Source organism: Nipponia nippon, unplaced genomic scaffold (genome assembly GCF_047370975.1).
Source record: "Nipponia nippon isolate SJK-2023a ecotype South Korea unplaced genomic scaffold, ASM4737097v1 scaffold_11, whole genome shotgun sequence".
Classification (NCBI taxonomy): Eukaryota; Metazoa; Chordata; class Aves; order Pelecaniformes; family Threskiornithidae; genus Nipponia; species Nipponia nippon.
The window spans coordinates 19,615,143-19,636,452 of record NW_028262302.1 but is presented as its reverse complement, the minus strand read 5'-3'; the positions used below and the strand labels follow the sequence as shown (position 1 = coordinate 19,636,452).

At 41.4% G+C, this 21,310-nt stretch overlaps 3 protein-coding genes across 7 annotated transcripts in view; 1 reads left to right on the top strand and 2 right to left on the bottom strand.

The window, feature by feature from the left end:
- The window catches only part of TECPR2 (tectonin beta-propeller repeat containing 2), a 61,403-nt gene extending 61,069 nt beyond the window's left edge, over nt 1-334 (bottom strand). The window contains exon 1 of the mRNA XM_087747722.1: nt 213-334. The gene's annotated coding sequence lies outside the window, so the exon portion shown is untranslated. The remainder of the gene's footprint in view (nt 1-212) is intronic.
- CINP (cyclin dependent kinase 2 interacting protein) lies at nt 280-19,269 on the top strand. 4 transcript variants are annotated; one of them, XM_087747750.1, is made up of 7 exons: nt 366-399; nt 704-957; nt 1,236-1,404; nt 2,574-2,700; nt 4,288-4,417; nt 5,928-6,205; nt 19,130-19,269. In XM_087747750.1, the coding sequence occupies exons 3-6, from the start codon at nt 1,328-1,330 to the stop codon at nt 6,128-6,130; spliced, it is 537 nt and encodes a 178-aa protein (XP_087603876.1). In that variant the 5' UTR covers nt 366-399; nt 704-957; nt 1,236-1,327; the 3' UTR covers nt 6,131-6,205; nt 19,130-19,269. The 4 variants fall into 4 exon arrangements, with proteins under 4 accessions (XP_087603875.1, XP_087603876.1, XP_009465482.1 ...); XM_087747749.1 differs by lacking the exon at nt 704-957 and having other exon boundaries at nt 280-399; XM_009467207.2 differs by lacking the exons at nt 366-399; nt 704-957 and adding an exon at nt 408-680.
- ZNF839 (zinc finger protein 839) lies at nt 9,704-21,294 on the bottom strand. 2 transcript variants are annotated; one of them, XM_087747731.1, is made up of 8 exons: nt 20,466-21,294; nt 18,608-19,534; nt 16,221-16,472; nt 15,349-15,441; nt 14,837-14,989; nt 13,964-14,104; nt 12,867-13,005; nt 9,704-11,083 (listed from the first exon to the last, which is right to left on the bottom strand). In XM_087747731.1, the coding sequence occupies exons 1-8, from the start codon at nt 21,192-21,194 to the stop codon at nt 10,092-10,094; spliced, it is 3,426 nt and encodes a 1,141-aa protein (XP_087603857.1). In that variant the 5' UTR covers nt 21,195-21,294; the 3' UTR covers nt 9,704-10,091. The 2 variants fall into 2 exon arrangements, with proteins under 2 accessions (XP_087603857.1, XP_087603858.1); XM_087747732.1 differs by having other exon boundaries at nt 18,608-19,531.
- Nucleotides 21,295-21,310: the final 16 nt, after the last annotated feature.

The window sequence follows — 21,310 nt, the reverse complement described above, 5'->3', positions numbered from 1 at the left end:
CTCCCCGGCGCACCCTCAGGCCGGCGCTCCCCGAAGGCGAGCCTCCAGGAGACGGGCGGGAGAGCCGCCCCGCTCCCCCTCGCCGCGCCGGGCTCACCCACTCAGCCCGGCCGCAACAGGCCCCGCTTGCGGCCACCGGCGAGGGGAGCGAGAGCCGGGGCAGACCCTCAGGCGGCTCCCACCCGTCTCCGCGGAGCCGCGGCTCCACTCACCTCCTTAGGAGAGCGGGGCGGCCATAGCTGACGGCGCGGGGGCGGAGGGAGGGAGAGAGCGCGGCGTCGCCCAGGCCCCGAGGCAGCGGCGGCGGCCCCGGCTGCCTGCGCCGCTCGGCGGGGCCGGGCCTGGGCGGGGCCGGACGTGAGCGCACTTCCGCGGGGCGGCGGGGCGCCGCCATGGCGGGTGAGTGAGGGAGGGAGGGAGGAGGGCGGGCGGCCGCGGGGGCTGCTCTTCTGGCCCCGCCGAGTGGCGGCACCGGCCAGGCCCCGGGGCAGTGGGGGGCAGCCAGAATAACAGCGAAGAGCAGCAAACGTGCGGGCAGCGCGGCGGGTGTTGTTACCTGGCTTCCAGCCGGGCTTGCGGCCCCCTCGCTTCCTGAGGCGGCAGCTGAGGCGTGAAGGCGGGGCGGCAGGTGCCGGGCAGGAGGGGCCGCTCGCAGCCCTCCCCCGAGGCGATGCTGGCGGGTAAGCAGGGCGATGTGTTCCAGGTTCGCGTTGCTGTGTGGTCCTCCAAGGGCACATGGTGAAACGTGGGCTTTGTGCTCCGTGGTGAAGCACCCACGGTCTTCAGTGGGACCCAGCTTTCTCCCAAGCCCTTCAAGCTCAACGTGTAGACGTGAATTAATTCAGACGTTCATGGCATGAGCACTGCATGCATACAGGAATCGTTGCCGAGATTTCTTACCGTCATATGCTGCGTTAGCATTTGACTGTCATCCATCGACAGAAGACTGCTAGATTGGTCGGTACTGCAAAGCCACTACTGTCCGTGTTACAATATCGCATCTCAGAACATGCTCCCATTTTTTTTAATAACATGATTTTCTTGTAAATTGTAACAAGGTTGATGACGAGGAATTAGATTTTATGACTGAAGACAGTTAATGTAAATTCCATTTTACTTTAATCAATATTCAGCAGTAAAGCAAGGAAATCGTTCACACAAACAGCTGTGGGACAGTACACTGATTTGTTTCTGTATACTTTAAATGGCTTGAATTTCTTTATTTTCTCATATAGCAAAAAGTCCTGCTGATGGTACTCCAAGAAGACCTGTTTTATCTGTCAGTGCAAGAAAAATTAAAGACAATGCAGCAGACTGGCATAATTTAATGATGAAATGGGAGAGACTGAATGATAATGGATTTAGTACGGCAAACAAAATAGTCAACATGAAGATCAGTGAGCAGTAAGTATGCTAATAACACATACAAGTAAAGACAGCATAAAGATTGCCTTTATTGAGAAATTAACCTGTTTTCTTCATGAGAAAGTTCTTTTTGGAGATAGGGGAAAGAACATAACAGAGTGGATAAGCTAGCTCTTAGATCAAACTCAGCAATTGCGCTTTTTGGTTACATAAACTATTTACATTCAAATAATGTCTCAAAGATTAAAATAATCTCATAAAGTAATGATATTTGCAAGAAATAGAAAATGTTTATTATACATAGTTAAGCATAGCGGATATTTAAAATACTTATATAATATACAAAGTTAGAATCTAATCCTATAGATCTCAGCCTATGTGAGTTCCCTTAATCTCTTGCGTGTTTACAGTGAGGCCAGTATTACCAAATTTCACTAAAGTCAAATTTCAGCAGATTTTAAGAAAGAATCAGTGATTTATATAGACAAAAAAGTTACAACAGTGATGATTAAAAAAAAAAAACCAACAAAACCCACTTTGGTAGAGCTATTGTTTTCTTGCTGTAAAGAAAAACCTATAACTAACAGGGTTTTGAGAAGAAACTTTGACAGAGTCCTGACAGCTGAACAGGGTTTGTTTGACAGGGTTCTGACAGGTACAAGCTCAGGAATATTTTGCTGTAACGGTGTCAGATGTTGCTTTTGCTCTCTAGCAACTCCCTCTCCCTTGTCTTAAGTTTACAGCTTCTGTGGGAAAGTCAGCAAGACAGGATGGGTGTCTGCACATTAGCTGCTCTGGGCTCACAGTTAAATGTCTTAGCTTAAATTGTGCATGAAGGTGAGTTTGTGGTGAGGCACCAGATTGTCAGCTGGAGCAGCTGAATCCTCGGCATACCTTGTCCATTATGAGAGAATAGCCTTCAACGCAAGGGCAAGGTGAAATGGGAAGAGGTGTTATCTTAACACCTGCAACTGTTTTTTCAAGCACATGCTCTAAGGTAGAGTAATACTATGTTCCTCTGAAGATCATGGCACCAGCCCCTGTTGCTCACATGGCTAGCTATGTCTCTTACTATTTTTATGTGGGAATTCTCATGAACAGCCTGTGAGAGACTGATTTTGTAGAATCAGACCACATGGATTTTAAATCTGCACAACTCGAGTAAACCTATATGCAGTTGTTTACTCTGCCTTTTATTTCTATTTTAGATTTCAAGACAACAAACTGGAGATAGCATGTGATAACAGTGCCACAGAATCTGAAAAGCCAACTCCAAAATACAATGAAGAACTGGACAATTGCTGTGCAGAATTACTTGAGACCTTAAAGCATATGGTAAGTCTTGTTTTTCAATCTTAGTCGATATGAATCAATTCCAAGTGTGTTCAGGTATGACATAAGGAAATGTCCTCAAGTATTTGTTGTAAACAGGAAATTGGGATTTTTATTCATAGTTCTTTGGCTTCAAACCTGAATGACTATAAATCCAGTGTGCACCATTTATTTCCTTGATTGGTAAATTTGAAAGTTGGTTTTACATCTGCCTTCTGCTTATAATTCTACTCCTCTCTTTATACAGTGATCTTCTGAAAATGAGTTGTACAAAAAGTGCATTCTAAAACCACACCTGTGTTCTGTTTTCTCACCCTGAATATTCCCTCTGTTTAGAACAAAACGAACAACAAAGGATAAAGCAGTGCTTTACCTGCCATCATATCCTTGCAGCTATCTTTGATCAGACATAATGCAGTTATAGTTTTAGTTTGCCTACCTGCATTTTCTGTGCAGAACTCCTTCTCTAGAGAGTAGTGTAAGATAATTATTATGTAACCCACCTTTTTTCTGGATATATTGCTAGGAGTTAATGTCACCTGTCACTTTGACAGGAAACAAAATTAAATTTTTTTTGCCTGATACTGTAATTTAAAATTCATAATAAAAATAACTTTTACAGCCTTCTGCCATAGTGGAGGCCCATTAAAACGATGATAGATCTATTTTGTTATATAGACAGGATATGAGTCCAGTATTTAGAGTAAGCAGGAAAGCAGCTAGATTTTCCTCAGATTTTGTTCTGTGGGAAAAAGTAACAATATTTTGGGTTTTTTTTCTTTTTTTTTTTTCCCTTGAGGTAGTTTTGTATTCAGACTACCAAGTGGGTTGATGCAATTTTTTATTACTCCTGAGTAACAGGAGTCTAAGCAGCCACTGTTAGGTTGGATACCAAACATAGCTACTACAGACATATTTTATTTTCTATTCCTTATGAGTCTGTACCAGCTTACGAGTTTATAGAAATTTTAGCTTCTTGACTTAAAAATACTGCCTGCAAGCTCCATTTTCTTGTAAATATTAGTTCCCATCAGTAATGCACAAAGTCAGGTGAACATGAAAGAAGTGGATGGAATGACCTGGTTTTCGAAGCAAGCTGTTAAATCAGCCTAGATATGTTGTCAGTCATAGCTTGAGCTTCTTTTTTCACATGCCGCTGATCTTTTGAAATCAAATTTAAGTCATCTTGACATGGTAATGTAAGGAAGCATGTGTTTATAGGGCTTGTGCCACACTTGTTCATAGAGAGTCTGACGTTTTTCCCCAGTACTAAATTGCTATAGGAAAAATCCAGAGAGAGGTGAAAAAATGAGAGCATGCTTTAATATATTTCTACATGGGGGAAGCAAAAGAATTATGCAAAATTAGAGTCAGTAATTCATACCTGCAGTGTTCAGAATTTTAGGGTATATCATATTAAATCTGTATATAAATTCCAGCTTTGATTCCTGTCTGGAGTTAAAAAAAGTGAGTTAGAAATGTTAAGACTAAATAGTCTTCAGAAACAGTGTGTTTTAAAAAAATGTTTAAGATTATAGTAACCTAGTGTTCCTGAGATGTTCATTAATGTTACATGTTCATCATTTTCAGACAAAAATACAACTGAAAATGGAAAAGCTTACTTCGACTACTAAAGCAATCTGTGATTTGGAAACATTCCACCATGGAGCTGGGAATTGCACAGCACCCTTCTTTCATACATGGCCCACACCGTACTTCTGTAAGTAAAATATTGATTATCTTAGCTAATTGCATTGTGTCATTGATGTCATCTAATTTAGGACTGGAAAATAAACCCTTTTATCTGGATGTCTTGCCTTAGAGAGAGAGAGAGAGTGTATCTGTCTCCTTTATAATTGACTAATCAATAAACACATGAATGTACCACTTTGCTTAGGGTTACTGCTGATGACTGCTTGTATGAATTGCCAAGCGTTGTCTGACATGCAACAATTACAGCATAAAACTAAGCTTGTCAGCAGCTTACAGTGCCCAAGCTGCAACAGCCAAATGCTTTGCAGAGAAAAACATATTTGCAACTTGGTAGTGTTAACCGTAGGCTTAACTGACTTGACTTGTTACTTGACACTGAAATGAAATCCTTGAATGCAAAGAACAAGCTATACCTCAGTTAATTCTCAGGCAGCCAAAGAAAAATTCCTCTGATCTCAATGTCAGTCAAGACAAGTAAAGAAATGTTCAGTTACCATCTGCTGTTAGTATCAATCCTTTTAGCATTCACTTGGTGGCAAAAGGTACTGCCTCCCAACTCCTATTACCACAGTTTTAAAACTGTGTGAATTCAAGAGAAGCCTGATTGCATGCAAACCAACTGCCTTCTTTATGAAGTGAAAGTCATACCTTTGTGAAGCCCTACTTCTTACTTCGCTACCACAAGTTAGCGGGGATTTTATGTATTAGTTTCTGGCCACTTAAAAAGGTAAAAATGGCAAAGAAACACAACTGCTCTCAAAATGCTCATTGTGACTGAATCATTTAGTGATGCTCTCTACTCCGTGAAAGACTAAATCCTCCTGAAGGCAGTGATAGTTCAGGCTAAGTTAGAAATGCAAGATCAGTCTCTCTTTAAAAATAATTTGTGTGGTTATTTTTTAGAAAGTCGAACAATTAGAGATTATTACATAAATATATTTTAACCCCCCTACCAGTATTACTAACATAACTAGTAACAATATTAGTTTTTACATTGAATACTTCAGTTTTGGTCTGTTTTGTTTTACCATTACTTTTCACTATTGGTATCACTTACTGGTGAACATGCATTGCTAAAGTGCCTGAGTACGCGAGGAGATCCTTTAGATTACCTAAAATCAACAGTGACTCTAAAATGTGAAGCTTGTATTTCAAGATAGCCAAATTACCAAATTTTAAAATCAAATTTCAGTTATTTGAAAGCATAGCTATAATTGCTAATTTTACAGTGGGTCCTGAGAATCAATACCACTGCTTATTCTAGAATTAAAAGGGGATTCATGTCAAAATCACAAGTGTATAAAATATATCCAAAAGCTGAGGAAATTGTTTAGCGTTTTATATTCTAGTGTACAAACATTATTAATGCTGTAAAAAAGAAGATATCTAGATATGGGGAATAGCTTATGTAAAGTAGGTTTTTTTTTTAATGATCAACATATTACAAGTATAATTTAACTTTTAGAGAATTGCTGAAATGTTCTGGTCAACATGCTTGGTTTTTCAATCCATTTCAGATGAGGTTTCTCTGAAGCTCTCTGAAATGTACAAGAAGGAACTACAACTCAAGCAAACAATTGTACAAGAAATTGCTCATTCTGCTGACCAGGATCTGATGATGGTCTATTTATCATCATGGTTATACCAGCCTTACATTGAGAACAGCAGCAAACTACTGCTTGAAGCCATGCTGCTGGAAACAGGACATAGACAGTGCTAGAATTTCAAGTGTTACATGGCTCACTTCTAGTGATGCTTACGTGAAACTGAAATGGCAAATGGCAAGGCTTACCAAGTAAGTTGAGTCTTTGTAAAACTTATTAAAAATATTTTTCTCTATTTGCATTTATTATTTTGTCTCAGCTGACATTCCTTTTTCTTCATGGGACAATCTGGTTTTGGTTGCTTTATCTATTTTAAGTGCAATAGAGAAGCTACAGGTAAGAGGCCAAGTCCCCTGTAATCAGAAAGAGGTAAGCACTACTTGGTAGTCTGGGTGGATTCAATGCACATAGACACCTACAGAGAAGGATTTAACTACTTTCCGAGTCTCGACAGTCTAAAATACCTGCATCGTCCCTGCCACCATAGAAATTCTGCACTTCTTGATCTTTTGTGTGGTTTGTTGTTTTTTTTTTTTTTTTTTTTTTTGCATGACTTATCAGGGCTAGTGATTTTGTACTTGCTTTATAAATGGGGAAAAGGAAAGGAAAGCACAAAAGACAGGATCCAAAAGTGGATCCAGAAGGATCCACATAGTTTGGTATGTGGTTCTGAAATGCTGTTGCAGACACTAGTGTAGATTCTGGTTTGGTTTTGACTGTAGTGTGGTTAGGTACATAACCCTTGAAGAGTGATCCAAGCCTGAACTAGCGCACTGGGAAGGTTTAGTACAACTCGCCATTCCGCAGTCATTATATGAAAAGGTCTTGTCTCTTTTAATTCATTGTAACTTTTTTCTTTTAGAGATGTTTCATGAAAGCATCTATTGAATAAAAACAAGACCTGCTTCAGTCACGTCCTTATTCCGTATTGTTTGCTTCCTGTCATAGGGCTCAGTGAGTTTTTCCTTGAATTACTGTTTCTGATGTCAAGTGGTTGTGGTTTAAAAGTGTGCCCTCTCTGTATTTTTGGTTAGCAGTTTACATGACAAGAATCGGTGGCTCAAATTTTTGCTTTTCTTTTTCATGCTGCTTTCTTGTAAAAATTGAGTAGAGAGTGTGTTCAGGAGAAACAATTAATGCAAAAGCTCAATGTTGAAGTGGAATTCAATACCCGTATTTTGCTTTCATTTCTAAAGACGTAATGATCACTGTAGTGTACCGTTACGTCAGATGTGGGTAGCATAGAGAAGCTGCTACGCTTACCCAGCTTTTAATAACTGTTAGCTGCTATGGCAAATTATCACTTTTCAGAAAAGTGTATTACAATGTGGAAACTATGCAGCTGCGTCATCAAATTTTTAGTTAAATCTCTAATGTGTAGTGAATTTAGGCCTTCTGCTTACTTCATTACAATTAATAATCTAAATTCCTCCTGCTTACTGATTGCCTGTATGACCTGCTCCTATATAAACCGTTGACTTAGATCTCCTATTATTTCACACAATTATGTAGTATTTCTAAGTGCTGTTGACTCAGTGTTGTGCCCTGGCAGATGTTTACCCTTGATGCTCCTTGAAACAACTATTTGAACTAAAAGACAGTAACACAAAATGCACACTGCTATGAAATGACCATAATGGCTGTGATTTGACATTAGAAAAATCTAATTAAAACAGTGAGAGATTCTGGAATAGGTTTCTGGTAGGAAAAGTAGGGTCACTTACCTAACTAGTTCCAAGCTGAAACCCCTTAAGCTTGGTAAAGGAAACACATGAGTTTCCTGCAATAACGGAACAGACAGACATGAATTGGAAAAGTTTTCTCAACATGTTGCTCTGTTCAACAACGAGGTTGTTTCACCCACATTTCTAGCGTCTAAAAAGAAATTCTGCTGTAGCTCAAGGAGAATATATTCAGTTACGAATACCGTTGTTGGGTTTTATTATTTTCCTGTGCAAGCATTTCACCTAGTTTAACAGCCACCTTAATTTATCCGAGTAGGGCCAGACCCTTGTCACTATGGAAACACCTTCATACTTGAAAAATATTTTCCAAGGAGAAAAGGCTGGCTCACTTCTAGAATTGTTCTTTTAAGATGAGAGTAGGTGTGTTGTATTTCCCAGCATGTGCAAATCAATAGGGAAGGCAAAATTGAAGCAAATTTTCATTTTCTGCACGGGTGGAAAGTGTGGTTTGTTCTTGTTTCTTAGAGGAAATAAGCTCTTCAGGAAGGAGTCTTCATATTCACAGACGCCCTTGCTCATTGGAAGATTACTACAAAATCATTGCAGAGATATTTTGCCATTGTAGCTCTAAGCAGTTGATTGTTATATTTGAAGCCCTCAGTTGTAGCTATTGGACAGTCGGTACAAAAGAGTGTAGTAAAGAATTGCTCACTGCAATCAAAGACTTTGAAAGACCAACAGAACCTTGCTTTGTATGGTATCTTCATTTATAAGGTAGGCCTGTATCCTCTGACCATTACCACCTCCTAAAAAAAGAGGAGAAAAAAACCCAACAACAAAACAAAAACTACACCATAAACCCAACCACCAGACAGGAGCTCACTAACAGCTTTCACATCCACATGTAAAATGCAGTGTTTTGGCTAATTAAATTAATCTACTTAGACAACCAAGAAAAAAACCCAGCAAAAAACAAACAAGCAAAACCAAACCCAACTATGTTAAAGAGAGATAGTAGAGCAGATTGTTTAATCTCTAAATTGTCCTGTCTCTTGTTTAGATTCAATTTTAGTGTAAGCTTTTTTCTCAGTAACAAGACTATGACAAATCAGTGTTCATACTTGATTTAAGAACAGTTCTCCTGCATGTTACAGGTCCTTTCAGCTGATTTGTCCAGTTATCTCAGTAGTCTCATGTATTTAGCGATGAGGCGACACACAAATTTTAAAAGGTATGTTACAAGCTTTCAGTAATGTCGACAATAGCTCACGAGTGAAATAAAGATACTGGTCATTTAAGACTGTTCTTTTTCACCTTCTGAGCTTCCTGAATGAACAGACAGTGCCTTGGACAAGAAGCTGCTAGGAGGTTTCCACAAAAATAGTATCATCCAAGCAAGATACTGAAAGTATGACAAAAATACAAGATAGCAGTAGATAAGTAATTTGGCAAGTTTTCTGGCTGCATAGAGAAACAGGGATATCTTTTTATTATGATTAAATAGTACAGGGCAGCGTGGAGTTACTAGGAAGGTCAAGGCTTAGAACTGATAAAGGATGCATCATCTGAAAGAAAAAAGTATAATACAAGTCTAAAAAATAGACCATCCCAGACTAAAGTAAAAAAAAAGAATTTAGTATCTGGTTAAGGAAAATCAGATCACTACTTAATGCACCCTCCCATTTCTGTCTAAGTAACAACAGTTTTTAAAGGTGTGGCTGAACATTAGACAAGCATACTTAAAGCCATTTCCAACAGTTCAGTACAAATCAGATCTTGTTTGAGGCTATTTTTGTCTCTAACGCAGTGGATGCTTATTTAAGTAAGGATCAGCTAGGCTGTCACATTGTTCCCGGAATGCTCAAGCGTGGATTATATTTAAAGCTGCCCATTTTTCCAGGCAAATTTATGTGCATCAAGTCTAGATGCTAATGAATATTCAAGCTAGCTTTAAGAAAGTGCAATAACAAAGTGTTTTGTAATCTCAATGGCACCAAAACCGCACATTTTTAATATAGTTTTTATTTTACCCATATACAGCTTGCCAGTACACAGCACATCACTGCTGAACAGCAGTACAATTTACTGCAGTTTTAGATGGCTAGAGAGAAAAGGAATTATGTAACAAAAGGGAATAGTGCAACAGGTTTAGGGTTGACAGATTTCCACCTTCCACCCACCCCCAACATATAAAGCAAATAGAACGATGTTAATTCTAGACTTTTTGGTTGCAATGCTGCTAGATTTATATAAACATAAGTTATAAAAAGTACAGGGCATAGAAACAGTTTACAAATAAGTTAAATTTCAATTATTTCAGTATTCACATTAGAAAAATATACATTTTATAGAGTCAGTCTTTTCCAGAAGAAAGCATATACAGTTTTCTAATTTATGGCTCCAATTCACTTTGCGCGAGCAAAATATCTTCACTTTGGCCATCTGCTTCCATTGCCAGTAGTGCTTCCACGGTTTCCAAAGGTATCCCCTCAGGTGTGCGAATGTGCATTGTAGTACCATTGGAATCGGTGACAATGACGATACCTTCTGCCTGAGACAAAACAGCAGTATCTGGATGAGACAGGATAAGCCCATCTGAAGTCTGAATAAAAATCTGTTCATGTCCCTGAGACAAAAAATCATGGCTCTCATCAGTAATCTCAAAGGCTACAGTTTCATCTACAGTAACTGTATTCTCCAGCTCATGTTGTTCCTCTGTCCCACAAGAAAATTCATTCACGTTTTTAAAAGAGTTTTCATGGTTCACATGAGCAGACAGGGAGGCTTCCTGGGCAGGGTTCTGGTGCGACTCAGTCTGAGCACTGGGTGGGTAGTTTATTGGCACAATGTTTGTTGCGAAAACTTTTTCAAGTTCCTGCATCTCATCGGTCACATCAGCATTATGAAGTTGTTCAGAATGTTCTTTAATTGCAAAATTATGGTTTTCTTCTTGCAGTTTCTGATATTTTTGATTGTGACTATTTTCTTCACTCGTTGGTAAGTTAGTGCTCTGACTGCCCACTGCATCCTCCGACACGGAGTTGCAGAGTTCAGGAGCTGACAGTCCACCTGCTGTATTCCCACTCACAAAGTGCGCTTGAACTAATTCAGGTGAGCCATCGGCTTCAACAGGCAATACAACTTCAGCATGTAGCAGAGATGCAGCACCTGCCATATCTGGTCCCTGTACGTTCACTGGCTGGGAATACTCTACCCTCATTTTCACAGTCTGGGAGAAGGTACCTGAATTTTCAGCATCAATTCTAACTCCTGAATCAGCAAGTGAATTATGTTCCTCTGCTGTCGGTAATGTACTTCCAGTTGTGCAGCAAGTGATATGCCTATCTTCTGCAAGCAGGATTTCTCCATTTAATGGATTAAAACCTGAAAAGATGAAAGAAATATCATTTTGGTGGGCAATCTAATATTGCATGTCCAAAAAATTATTTTTCAGGAGGAAAAGCTAGACTACTTCCCTGCTTTCTTCCTCCAAATTAGCAAACCTGAAGCACCTTACAAGAGTTTCACAGCACTTGCCAATGAGAAAGCCAGTATAAAAATACTTAAGGAATTTTTGGATAGTGAAATATTATAGAATATTTCCATACCAAGGGACCTTACGTTAGAAGCAGAATTTTTCTGTTAATCCTGAAAACAACCTGGGCTGAAAGTCAAACTCAATTTTTTCCATCTGGCATACAGCCGGTAACACTAAAAGATAAAGAATATACCAGGCACAAAGTTGTCAACTGCTCATCTCCATTACCATTCGTAAACGACAGAAGCATTTAAACTTGATAAAATTTCTGTTGATAATCAAGCTTGTCCTGGACTCAGACATGTCATCAACTTACTACGTGTCTAATTAGCTGTGCTAACAGCCCCAGGAGCACTTTTGTCCTGTGACAGAAAAGGTAAAAAAACACTAGAAATTTAGCATGTTTTACCAGTTATTTGTCCTGGACCAAGAGCCAGGTCATAAACCCAGTAGGTAGTTGAACAATAACTACTAAGCTGCAGTAGCATGAGCTGTCAGTTTTTATTATTGAAGATCAAAAGGAACAAGTAGGTTGGTTTTTTTTGTTGTTACGGAAGGTATCACTGCACAACAAAGGAGGCCTAACACTGCAGAAGGGACCACTTTTAACTTTTGGTACTGTAGGCTAGCAAAAGCCGTACTACCAGGTGCAAGGGAAACAAAATTTAAAAAACTTAAAACCCAGAAGAAAATCATAATACAACAAGAAATAAGCATGGTCATGCACAGAGCCTCTCGGAGAAAGAAAAATAAACTAAGGAGGAAAACAAAAACACAAGCATTGACAGAAAGATGTGCAAAGGGCAAAAGCAAAGTGGCTTACAGCAGCACCAAAAAAAGATATTTACAAAGCAAGAGGACGGTACTGATACACACATCTTACTAGAGATGGGCAAGGGCTGGAATCTTTCACAACAATGATCATAATGCCTCTGAATTACTGCAACAATTTCACATAAAAGACCAGTGGAGTTTTGGGAGATTACAGGTGGGGACCCATCTCACTTTCCTTTCTAATCCACTGTTACCCTGTCAATCCGAGGGGCAGGGGGAATAAAGACAAAGAAGGGATAAAAAGAAAGGCAACCACCCAAAGACTGCGGTGCAAAATGGTGCCTCAATTCCAATCTTCAGGTCCCACGTCTCCCTTGGGGTACAGGACAGCCTGCACCAGCTCTCCCCCTCTCCCAGGATCCACAAAGCTCTGATGATTCTGCTGTTGCAGCCTGCTGGGGCAAAGAGGAAGGACACACACACTGCTTCCTCTTCCTCTGCTCTCCTGCTGCTGACACAAGGTCATGCACCATCTCCACTGTAAGGGATAGGGCGGACAAGAAGCGTTCAGGAAGCACACAGCAGAGGACAGTACTATTCTCATAGTACTCCAGTAGTATCAATAACTGGATTATCATGCACTCAGAATTGAGCTACTGCTCTGGTCTGCATCATCCATAACTTTTCTCCCCCCCTTCATTGAGGCCTTTCCAGTTAAACAGCTGCTTTTGAAGGACCTGGGAAGCAAGTGAAGAAATGAAACCTTAAGACAAAAACCACAGTAGCCTGAAGAACAAAGAGATTTGTTCAGCTCCTCCACGAACAGAACAGAATTGGAAAATCTGAAGAGGTTACCATCTTTTGCAAACAGTGTACACAAATTCCCACTCTTTTCTTTCACTTCATCTTGACTGGCATAAGCATTATTCACATTCTCCATTACGTCTTCTAACTTGGTCCTTTTGGGTGATGGCAACAGTTCCTCCCCTGAGCTCTGTCAATACAAGAGATAATTAACTGGCTGCCACTGTAACAGCTGACGATACTGGAAAAGATCACAAACTAACTGTGGGCACTTCATGGCAGTGAACCGATACTCTCCTTGAAAACAGGATTTTACACTAGAGGTCTTCCTAAAAGATAAGGATTTAAATACAGCCCTCACACTTTGCTAAAACGCCACCAATTACTTTTGGTATTTGGTTCAAACAATCGGCCTTTGCTTCAACATCAAAAGTTCTCTCTGCGCCTTTGCGATCAGCTGTATGGCATGAAACCTGCTATAAGCTCTCTCTCCAACTTCAGTAAAGGGCTGTGAACAGCCTGCCCAGCATTGTTTGCTTAATGAAGAACGACTGATCAGCTCTTTATATTTAACCACGGGCAGAAAATGGACAAGCATGTCTTATTTATCCACCACCAGAAACAACTCTGGATTCAATAAAGAAGTAGAGCAGTTAAGGGGACGGACCATAGAGATGTGACTTTCAAGAAGAGGAAGCACTGCTCCCTGCTACAGTTCTAAACAGACTAAATCTGGTCAACTGACTTGTTAGAAAGAAAGGAACTGTTTTCATGCACCTCAACCTACCACCAGTTAGCAGAGCAACCACTTCTCCAACGTCTGAGCCTGCTGTAGGTTAGCCCATTTACTCCAACACAAATTATTAGAATCTGGGGATCCTTCTCGCTGTGGGACCCCCCACTTACTAGCACCTCAACAAAATTCTTTCTTCCTTGTATCATGAGATTACCTGTAAGCCTTTGAGATTCTGTCCTGAATGCTACCAAGTGTCTTCCCAAAGTACATCTTTAGTGTGCTAGTTCATATGCTCTGCTACGATACCACAGTAGAGAGTACGTCTTTACATTTTGTAAAGAATAATTATCTGTTTTAACAAGTTTTAATTTGTCTTAGGTTCATTTTTAATTTTCACAAAGGTATACCATACCTCAGCTATCCGTTTTTGTCCCAGTATGTCCACAGGCACTTGCTCACTAACCATTTTAATTATACATTGTGAACAAGAGTCTACACCTTGCATCTTTCGTTCTCCAGTGAGTATTTCTGTAATTCCTAGTGATTCAGCCACCTTTAAAAACAGTTATAGGAAGAAAAAAAAAAAAAAGTAAAAGTTAGCCTCTCCAATCTGAATACTTAAATGCTGAAATACTGATTCGTTTTCTTAAAACTGAACTAGGAGTACACGGGGTCTAGTCTAATCATCAGTCATCACAGCTCAATGGAGTATTTAGACTCCCATGTTTTCTACTAGCCTCCATATTAATAGAGCACGACCTTTGTGTGAAGGTGAATATTAACAGGCATACTCAAAAGAATTAGGAGTACAATGGCTATCTATAGAATCCAGAGACAGTTACTAAGAGCAGAGTTTAATAAAGAACGCTGTCGAGGCTCTCCATTATTTAAAAAAAACATTTAAGTCTTCCTGTTTAAGAGTATCTCTTAGTAGTTAAGGACTTCCCCCCCCCCATTCCATTCCTGTGCTTCATCCTTACGTAGGTGTGCTACTATACAACTTCTCCAGGCTGGGTTGGTTTTTCTGTGTGGTTGGTTTGGGTTTTCATTTCTTTGGGTGTGGTTTTGTGGTTTGGTGTGGGGTTTTATTATGGATTTCTTTTTCTCTTTGCTTAGTTGTTGGACTTTTTACAATAATGTCTATTTTTGCTCATCAAAAAACATGTTTTCTTCAAATAACTTCACCAGGATGACAAAGCTTATCAGAGAAAAATAGAAACGCAAAGTATCTAAAATAAATAAAACAAACAAAAAAATCACCATTCCAAATAGGGTGCTTTATTACCTTAGCATCTTTTATTTCAACAGGCTGCTGGCGACTCATCAAATCAGAATTACTGAGGTGATCATAAGCCATTTTCTTTACCATATTATGCAAGTCTTCAAATTCCCTATACACGTCTGGGAAGTAAGCTTTGGCTGGATACCCTTTTTCAACCTAGAAATAAGACGGGAAAAAAAGGGTTTGTTTCCCCCTCCCTATATTTTAAAAAAGATGAAATCTGTCAGTTTGTTTTGTTTAACACTTTAAAATAGAAACATTCAAGTCAAAAGATTATGGAATATTCAAAAATGCCACTGAAGCAGGCAGCCAAAAGCAAGGTTTCCAATCAAGAGACCTACCAGAGTTCTGCCTGTATAACACTGAAGTTATGTGTAGAACATCTACATTCTGCACAATTCTAACTTAGGAAATTCAGGTACATCCCTAAAGGAATCTTTTCATGTATACTAATGGAAGTATCCCTAAAATAATTGAACATTTTTACATTAAAAAAAAAACCACAAAAAACTCACCTTCATCAACAGAAATTCATATACTGTAACAAGCTTTGTAAGACGTGGGAGAGCCAGCTCCATTAAGTCTTCATTATCACATTGTTGTATTAGCTGTCAAAAGCCACAATGAGTTTATTAGAGCAAAGTAGCCTACAGAGGTTATGCATCCCACATTCAGAACATAAAATATCACTACTTTTTTTGAAAGATACACTATATGTTTAAGCAGCTTTGAGAATAGATGCAAACATAACACCAAAAGAGGAGATGAATTAGAAAACGTCAAAACAGTTACTACCCATATACAGAGAAAACTCAGTCCTGCAAATGTTGCCACCTCATAGAAGAGCAACATAGTAGATTTAGTAGCCAAAAAATAATCTTCCACAGCGCACAGGAAAAACAAAACATGGTGTTAGTTGCATGGATTTTAATCCCCATTCTGTCCTCCCCCAAGAGCTGCTTTGTGGTTTGGCTTGGTGGGGTTTTTTTTGTGTGTTTGTTTTTTCTTTGTTGACATTGCCCAACTTCAGTTGGGTTTATTTCTTTTAACTGTGTTGGAGGAGATACTAATAGCAGCTAGTAACTTTCCTTCTCCAGAAAAAGGATAGCAAGAGGATATCTACACATCAAAAGTCCCTTTCCAGACTCAGTTCCCGTTTTCCCTTTGTCCAGTGTTCTGCTAGAAGTATTTTTTCCTTAAAGACAACTTAATGTTTTCTTCTTAGAAGACGTCTTAGGCTTTCATCTTGTCAGTACACAAGGATGTAAAGAAAATCAGTCTTTTTGAAAATGATGCCTTGAAAATAAGTGGTCCAAAAAAAAAAGAAAAGAAAAAAAAGAGGGCAAGGGGAAAATACTTGTGAAGTAATTGCAGAAGAGAACCATACCTCTTTTAACCTAGCTTTTCTTCTGAATACATTGTGTTCTGCTGACACACTACTAAGGGACTTTGAAGGGGACTGACCAGGTCTGCTAAGCCTTCCAGAACACCTAGATCTTCCACCCATCCTTGGTCGACCACGTCTCTTTGGTCGTCTGGGTCTTCCAGGTCCTTTTGGTGTTATGGGTCCCCGGTGTCCTGAACTGGTTTCATTTTGTTGTTCTGCCAACAAGTGTCTGCTTTCTGCAGACTTAAAAGTCTTAATTAAAAGAAAGAGAAAAGTATTTATTCACCATTTTAAACAGTGTTTTGAGGAAGACAATTTTATAATTGAGTTCTTCATCTATGCAGACAATAAATAGCGTATTAAATAAATGCAAAGCTGGATACAAGCGTAACTGCAAAGAAAGTTGTGGAATAAATCCAACACATTAGTAAGACTGCTACTTCTGCAACACATATATGCCATTATTTGCAAAGTTAGCATTTTTGACCCACAAAATGTCACGCAAAATACAGAGATTAAGGGAATATAATTAAAGAGCTGTCAGTTAAATGTTTAATATTTTTGAAGTGAAATATGTCATCTTCAAATAAAGAGGTTGTAGAAATAAGTCTTAATTAGCAATAAAACACACCCAAAGAAAAATTTGGGGTTTATTGTAACTATGTCAAAGCACGAAGACTTTATATGGAAGTCAAAAACTCTGAAGAGCCATGAACAGTGACAAGCCCGGTAACTAAAAATCAAAAGACATTGCCCAGTTTCCATGTTTCAAAATCCTTAGTCTTCCCTAAGAACACAGCTAAGAAGTAGCTTCTGTTATAAGACCACATGGCAAACTCGAGTACATTTTCTGTTGTTATCATTGTGATTCCAGTGCAAAGTTTTTTACTGATCAAAGCAGTGATTTCTTACCGAACATGTCTCATCTTCCCTTCCAAGCTAGGATTTCTAAGAATGTCCCAGTATTTTTTAAGAGAGGAGTTTACAATAGTACTGAGGTCCATCAGGCATTATCAGTACATTTTCATCTCAACGTTCAGTAGCTCCCTACTATTCTAGTGATTAGGAAAGCTCTAAAAAGGGCAAAATTATATCAGTTCTATCCAGGGATTAAATTACTAAATTAGTTCTAAATATGACATAAGACTAGGTTGAGCATGGGGATCTTGACTGCCTTCCTGTCTGTATCAAGGTACCGGTTTTAATAATCCTACTATTCTTTCTAGAAAGTATTTACCTGGCCAAAAACTATAACAAATCAATGAGTTAAAGTGCAAATTTGTAGAAACTGTATTTGCTAGTTAAAAGTAGCAGGTACAATAGCAATCTAGCAGTCAGTAGTAGTATTATGTATGAGACTGACTGAAATTTTTCTACATTCCCATCATCCTGGGTAAAATAAGGGCTGCACAGGGAAGTAACAACTATATAATAATACAGAGAGCAGACTTCAGTAGTCTGCAATTCTCTTTTTCCAAAGATGATAGAACAGTGTAGAGCGCAGAGGATGGGGGAGGTTTGTTTGCTGCATTGGCAATTTAAGCTGCAAATTTTCATGTTTCTGAGAACAACTTCACATTTACAAATCAAAGTAATAAATATGACACTGCTACATCTAAAAGAGTATTTTTTCCTAGACAGCAGCTGTATCGGCTGCAAGATGTTAGAATCATTTTAATATTAAAAGAGAAACTTTACTTTGAAGTGACCAGCTTAAAACCTCACAGAAAAAAATTTGCAGCTGAAGTAGCTTCCAAACCAAAGAATCGAGTTTCACCAAAGTGTTTGGGTTGCAGGGGTAGCTAAGCCACACTTTCAAAACCTGCTCTAGGAAAAGCTGCAGTCCACTGTTGGATTCCAAGTAAGTGCCAGCACAGCAAAATCTCTATTTCAGCAACAGAAATTGATAGAGCGGATGATGTCTTGCTGTCTATCATGCGAAAGGCTGTTACTGAACAACACAGCATTCTTATCCAAATGCAGAGAAGAATGCTATTTATGCAGACAAGGTTTTTTCAAGCCAAAAACTGTATGTCAGAAAACCAATAACAAATGAACACTCAGTGAACATTTGTTTTATGTGCCTGTGCAAGAATACTATTCCTGCAACATTGCAAGAGACAATAATTTGATTTTTAAAGCACTTCAATGGGAAATTCATTTAATTTAGTAATCAATGGATATTTCTGAGCAGTACAAGACTTCTACATTTTACTAATGATGCCCCCTACTGAACTGACATGCGTTTAAATCCCTGCCTTCAGTCTTCTCAAAAATACTTATACTGTTCTCAACAGGAACTCGGACGAATGAGTACAGTACGCAGCTACAAGACTGCCATTCTACTTTCTAGAGAACTGACAGCTTTTCTAAGTAACACACTTTACCTGTTCTCCAGCCTTTGAGTCAACAGTTTCTTCCAGATTGGTAGCTAGTGCATTTTCATTATTTAAAGTGACAGCAACTGAATCCAAGTGTCCTGGACTCATCGGTTCCTCTCTTATTCCACAGGCGTCCACAAATATGCTTCCATTAGGCTTATTTAAAGGTATTTTTTGAGGTGAAGACTCCAGCTGTCCATGGCCTGGGTTAAGTTTATAATGTCTTGCTAATCCTCCTTTTCCTATATAGGATTTTTCACAAGTCTGACACTTGAACATTTTGGGTTTCAGATTATAATTTGAAGAACTGAATAATGCATCCTTTCCCTTCACCTTTCCTTCTTCATCATCTTCTATACTCAGCTCAGAATAGTCATCAGAATCGGACTGATGACCATCAGCCAAATCCTCCATTTTAATAAATTTATAATCTTTAGCTTTGTATTTGGGGGGGCGTGAAATCCGTCCAGAACGAGTTTTCACTTTCAAGGATTTTTTTAACTTGTCATCTTTTTGGTTTTTTTCAAGGCATGGCATCAGAGTATTTGCTGAACTGGCTGCAACCACGGTAATATTTGGAGACCTTGAAGCCGATACTGTGGCACGTGTAGCTTTCTGTCCGTTTAGCATCTTAGATGTGGGAATCTCATTCCCAGACACTGATCCATGAGATGGTAAAGGTCTCTGCATAAGCAACTGAATTGGAGACTCGGAAGAACTATGCAGGAATAGCTGCTGCTGCTCAGTTCCTGTAACAGGCTGTATCCTAATTATCTGGGGATTAATAATGCCAAGTCCTGGTATGCTAGAATTTCTACCAACCGACTGACTCAGCGTTATAGTTTTGGACTGGATTGGTGCCAATGATGGCACTGGCCTTTCAGTTTCCTTCATCTGTCCTGGCTGAACTTGGACACAAATGGCTTCCAGCTGCTTTTGTGGAAAAAAGGAAGAGTTGAGATTACACAAATACAGTCCTTGTAAATAAAGACAATACTTGTCAAGATGATGCACACATGCCCTTAAAGCAAAGCACAAAGAAACCAATGCACATCATCTGTTTTAATGCATCAGAGCACAGATTTAACATCAAAGCACAGATTCCCTTTCCTTCAAGCTACCGGCTTCCCCGCACATTTACTGATGTGACTGCTGCTCAACTAACGCCTGCGAAGTTTGCTCTTAGGCCATGTCACAGCTTTGTTTCCTACTAGCAGGCCTGTTCTGGAATAGCAGAGTCAATGCCATCACCTAGGCAGATTCATAACCTTCAGCAAACCAAGCGCAGAACTACAGTCTGCTAAATGACACAGGCCAAACACCAGATCCAGGACATGCTGTAATAAGTGCTCCGTTCAAAAAAAAAACTTTGTGATGACGATTAAGAGGAGGTGTGTGTTACTGTTCATTTCCCTCACAGTCTCTCCCCCTCATCCAAATCCCTGCCTCAGCTCGAATCCATCACTTGACAACCCCTGCGCCCCAAAACGTGGGCTGAAAGCCCAGGTACTGTCACCCTCTGTAAGGGGGGCACACGTTATCTACCTGGGCATCACCACTTAACCGCTATGAAACAGTGCTTCCAAGCTGTTTTAGCTGCACGTGTAGCCGGACTGAAATACTGGCCACAGCAGCTCCTATCTACATTCATCTCTAAACCCCGCTGAAAGTTGTCTTTCAGCTGCGAGACTCGAGTCGCCACCCAGGGGCAGGTGTGACTGACGAGCAAGAGGAAAATAAAAAAAAAATTAAAAAAAAAAATATTGACACCCCCCCCCCCCGCCGAGACCTGCCCTGGGCGGTGGATCTCATCACCAGACGGGCGCCGCAGGCTCCCTCCCTCCCCAGCCCCCGCCTCGGTTACCTTCTGCGGGAGGAGCCGGGCGGCCGCCACGGCCTTGCCCTGCTGCAGGGCGACCTGCTGGGCCACGCTCTGCAGCTGCTGGGCGGCGTTCTGCATGATGCTGGCCAGCGGCGGGGCGGCCCCGCAGGCCTGCGGCGGCAGCGGGCCGGCGTCCCGGGCCGGCGGGCACCCCCTGCCGCGGCAGGGCGGCGGCCCCGGGCAGGGCTCCGGCGGGGCGGCCGCCGCCGCCGGCTTCTGCTGCTCCTGGGCCTTGCTGACTTGCTCGATGACCCGCTGGAGCTCCGCGGGGGCCAGCGGCGTGGCGGCGCGCCGAGGCGGCGGGGCGGGCGGCGGCTCCGCCGGGCCGGGCCCCGGGCCGTCGGCGGCGGCCAGCAGCTGCTCCAGCAGCCGCCGCTGCTCCTCGGCGCTCAGCCCCGCGCCCTCCACCAGGCTCCCGTCCGCCTGCAGGTAGAGGACGGTGCCGGCCGCCGCCGCGCCAGCCTCCAGGGCGGCCAAGCTCTGCGCCAGCTCCTCCGTCACCGCCAGCAGCTCCGGGCCCTCCGCGGGGGGCGGCGGGCCGGCCGGCCCCACCGCGCCCCCGCCCTCCGCCGCCGCCGGCCGGGCGGCCCTGCCCGCCGCCACGCCGAGGAGAGCCCCGCAGGCGGCGGCCGCCCCTCCGGGGGGCTCGTCTTCAGCGGGAGGAGGGGGGGGCGGCGGCGCCTCGGCGCCCCCCTCCTCAGGAGCCGCCATCTTGGCAGGCGTCAGCGGGCGGGAGCCGCATCGGCCCCCCCGGGGAGCTCCCGGAGGCGCGGGGCGAAGCCAGGGGCACCGGCGGCACGCGGGCCAATGGCGCCCCCGGCAGCCGC

What these genes read in the sequence shown, in the direction of transcription:
- CINP (XM_009467207.2), top strand. An exon ending in TTGAGACCTTAAAGCATATG is followed by an intron (nt 2,701 to 4,287) that starts GTAAGTCTTGTT and finishes CATCATTTTCAG; the next exon opens with ACAAAAATACAACTGAAAAT. An exon ending in ATGGCCCACACCGTACTTCT is followed by an intron (nt 4,418 to 5,927) that starts GTAAGTAAAATA and finishes AATCCATTTCAG; the next exon opens with ATGAGGTTTCTCTGAAGCTC.
- ZNF839 (XM_087747731.1), bottom strand. Translation starts at nt 21,194, where the DNA reads ATGGCGGCTCCTGAGGAGGGGGGCGCCGAGGCGCCGCCGCCCCCCCCT. An exon ending in ACTCAAAGGCTGGAGAACAG is followed by an intron (nt 16,473 to 18,607) that starts GTAAAGTGTGTT and finishes CTTTTAATTAAG; the next exon opens with ACTTTTAAGTCTGCAGAAAG. An exon ending in TACACTGTTTGCAAAAGATG is followed by an intron (nt 11,084 to 12,866) that starts GTAACCTCTTCA and finishes TCATCTTTTCAG; the next exon opens with GTTTTAATCCATTAAATGGA.